Source organism: Argentina anserina, chromosome 5, assembly GCF_933775445.1.
Source record: "Argentina anserina chromosome 5, drPotAnse1.1, whole genome shotgun sequence".
In the NCBI taxonomy this organism is placed as follows: domain Eukaryota; kingdom Viridiplantae; phylum Streptophyta; class Magnoliopsida; order Rosales; family Rosaceae; genus Argentina; species Argentina anserina.
This window is the reverse complement of record NC_065876.1, coordinates 14,965,312-14,966,450: the sequence shown is the minus strand read 5'-3', so window position 1 is coordinate 14,966,450 and position 1,139 is coordinate 14,965,312. Positions and strand designations below refer to the sequence as shown.

Below are 1,139 nucleotides of genomic sequence, written 5' to 3'. Positions count from 1 at the left end.
AGAAAATCCTGTATCGTTCTATATTGCTTATCAGGTATAGCTAATTAGCTCAATAATGCATTACTATAATTGACACCCCGATTTACCTATTCTGTAATGCTATTAGTGGCCAGGGTCATACTGTTGCTACCCAAAGAGTATTAGAGAACATCCCAGTTTTTCAATTGGTGGTATATGGCCTTACACTTTTTTCTGGGGATATGCCAAACTACTGCAAATCTAAGACCCCTTTTAGCTTATCCAAGGTAAAGTTTCTTTTTGCCTCCTCATCATTCATGGCCTTACTTGATTACGTATCATGGATACACATATTTCATCATATATTGAACTGATTAGCAGATCACAAAGCTGATCAAGAGTTTGGAAAGGCATTGGCCATCACTATCCTGCCCAAGCCATACAAGCAGTAGGGATGAGAAACTATGGATGCAAGAATGGGAGAAATACGGGACTTGTGCAGAATCACTCTTTGGAGGTCAATACCAATACTTTCATGCAGCTCTCAGTCTAAGGAGGAAAGTAGACATGCTCCAGATACTCGGCAATGCAGGTCGTGGTCACTGTTCTAACACTGTTATGAACCTAACTTTCGGTTTCCGTTTTAGAAATGCTAGTCGAACTCACAAATTAAATTCCCACTTAATAGTATCAGTATTGCAAAGTAGGAATCCTAGTCTAACTCAGAAATTCTCAATTAATAGTATCGGTATTGTAATGCAGGAATCCATCCAAACGGATCTTTCTACAAAATGACCGCATTTCACCATTTATCTTCCGGGGTTAGCTTGTAACACAGACAAATCAGGCAACAAACAACTCTATCAGATTATACTCTGTGTAGACACCGACGGAACCAAAATCACAGACTACCTCGGCTCCCCAAGATCGAATACGGGACATTGCCCAGAAAAAATCAAGTTCCCTCCCTTGAAATGAGAGGATATGCCATTGTTACAACTAGATTACTAGATAATGTCAGGTAGACTCAAACTAGAAAATGCTACTTGTTTCTGGTGTTATTGTTGCACGAGTCTGTGTGGTGTATTGAATGCAATAAAAGCTAACAAGAGTGGAAGCGGCACCGTTCTAGGTAGATGGTGTATAGTGCAAATTAATCATCAAAGATCTGGACACGTTCT

At 39.8% G+C, this 1,139-nt stretch overlaps 1 protein-coding gene across 1 annotated transcript; it reads left to right on the top strand.

Moving 5' to 3' along the window:
• Positions 1–284: 284 nt before the first annotated feature.
• LOC126795583 (extracellular ribonuclease LE-like) lies at positions 285–936 on the top strand. The gene is made up of 3 exons (XM_050522395.1): positions 285–550; positions 721–755; positions 802–936. The coding sequence occupies exons 1-3, from the start codon at positions 427–429 to the stop codon at positions 934–936; spliced, it is 294 nt and encodes a 97-aa protein (XP_050378352.1). The 5' UTR covers positions 285–426.
• The last annotated feature ends 203 nt before the right edge of the window (positions 937–1,139 follow it).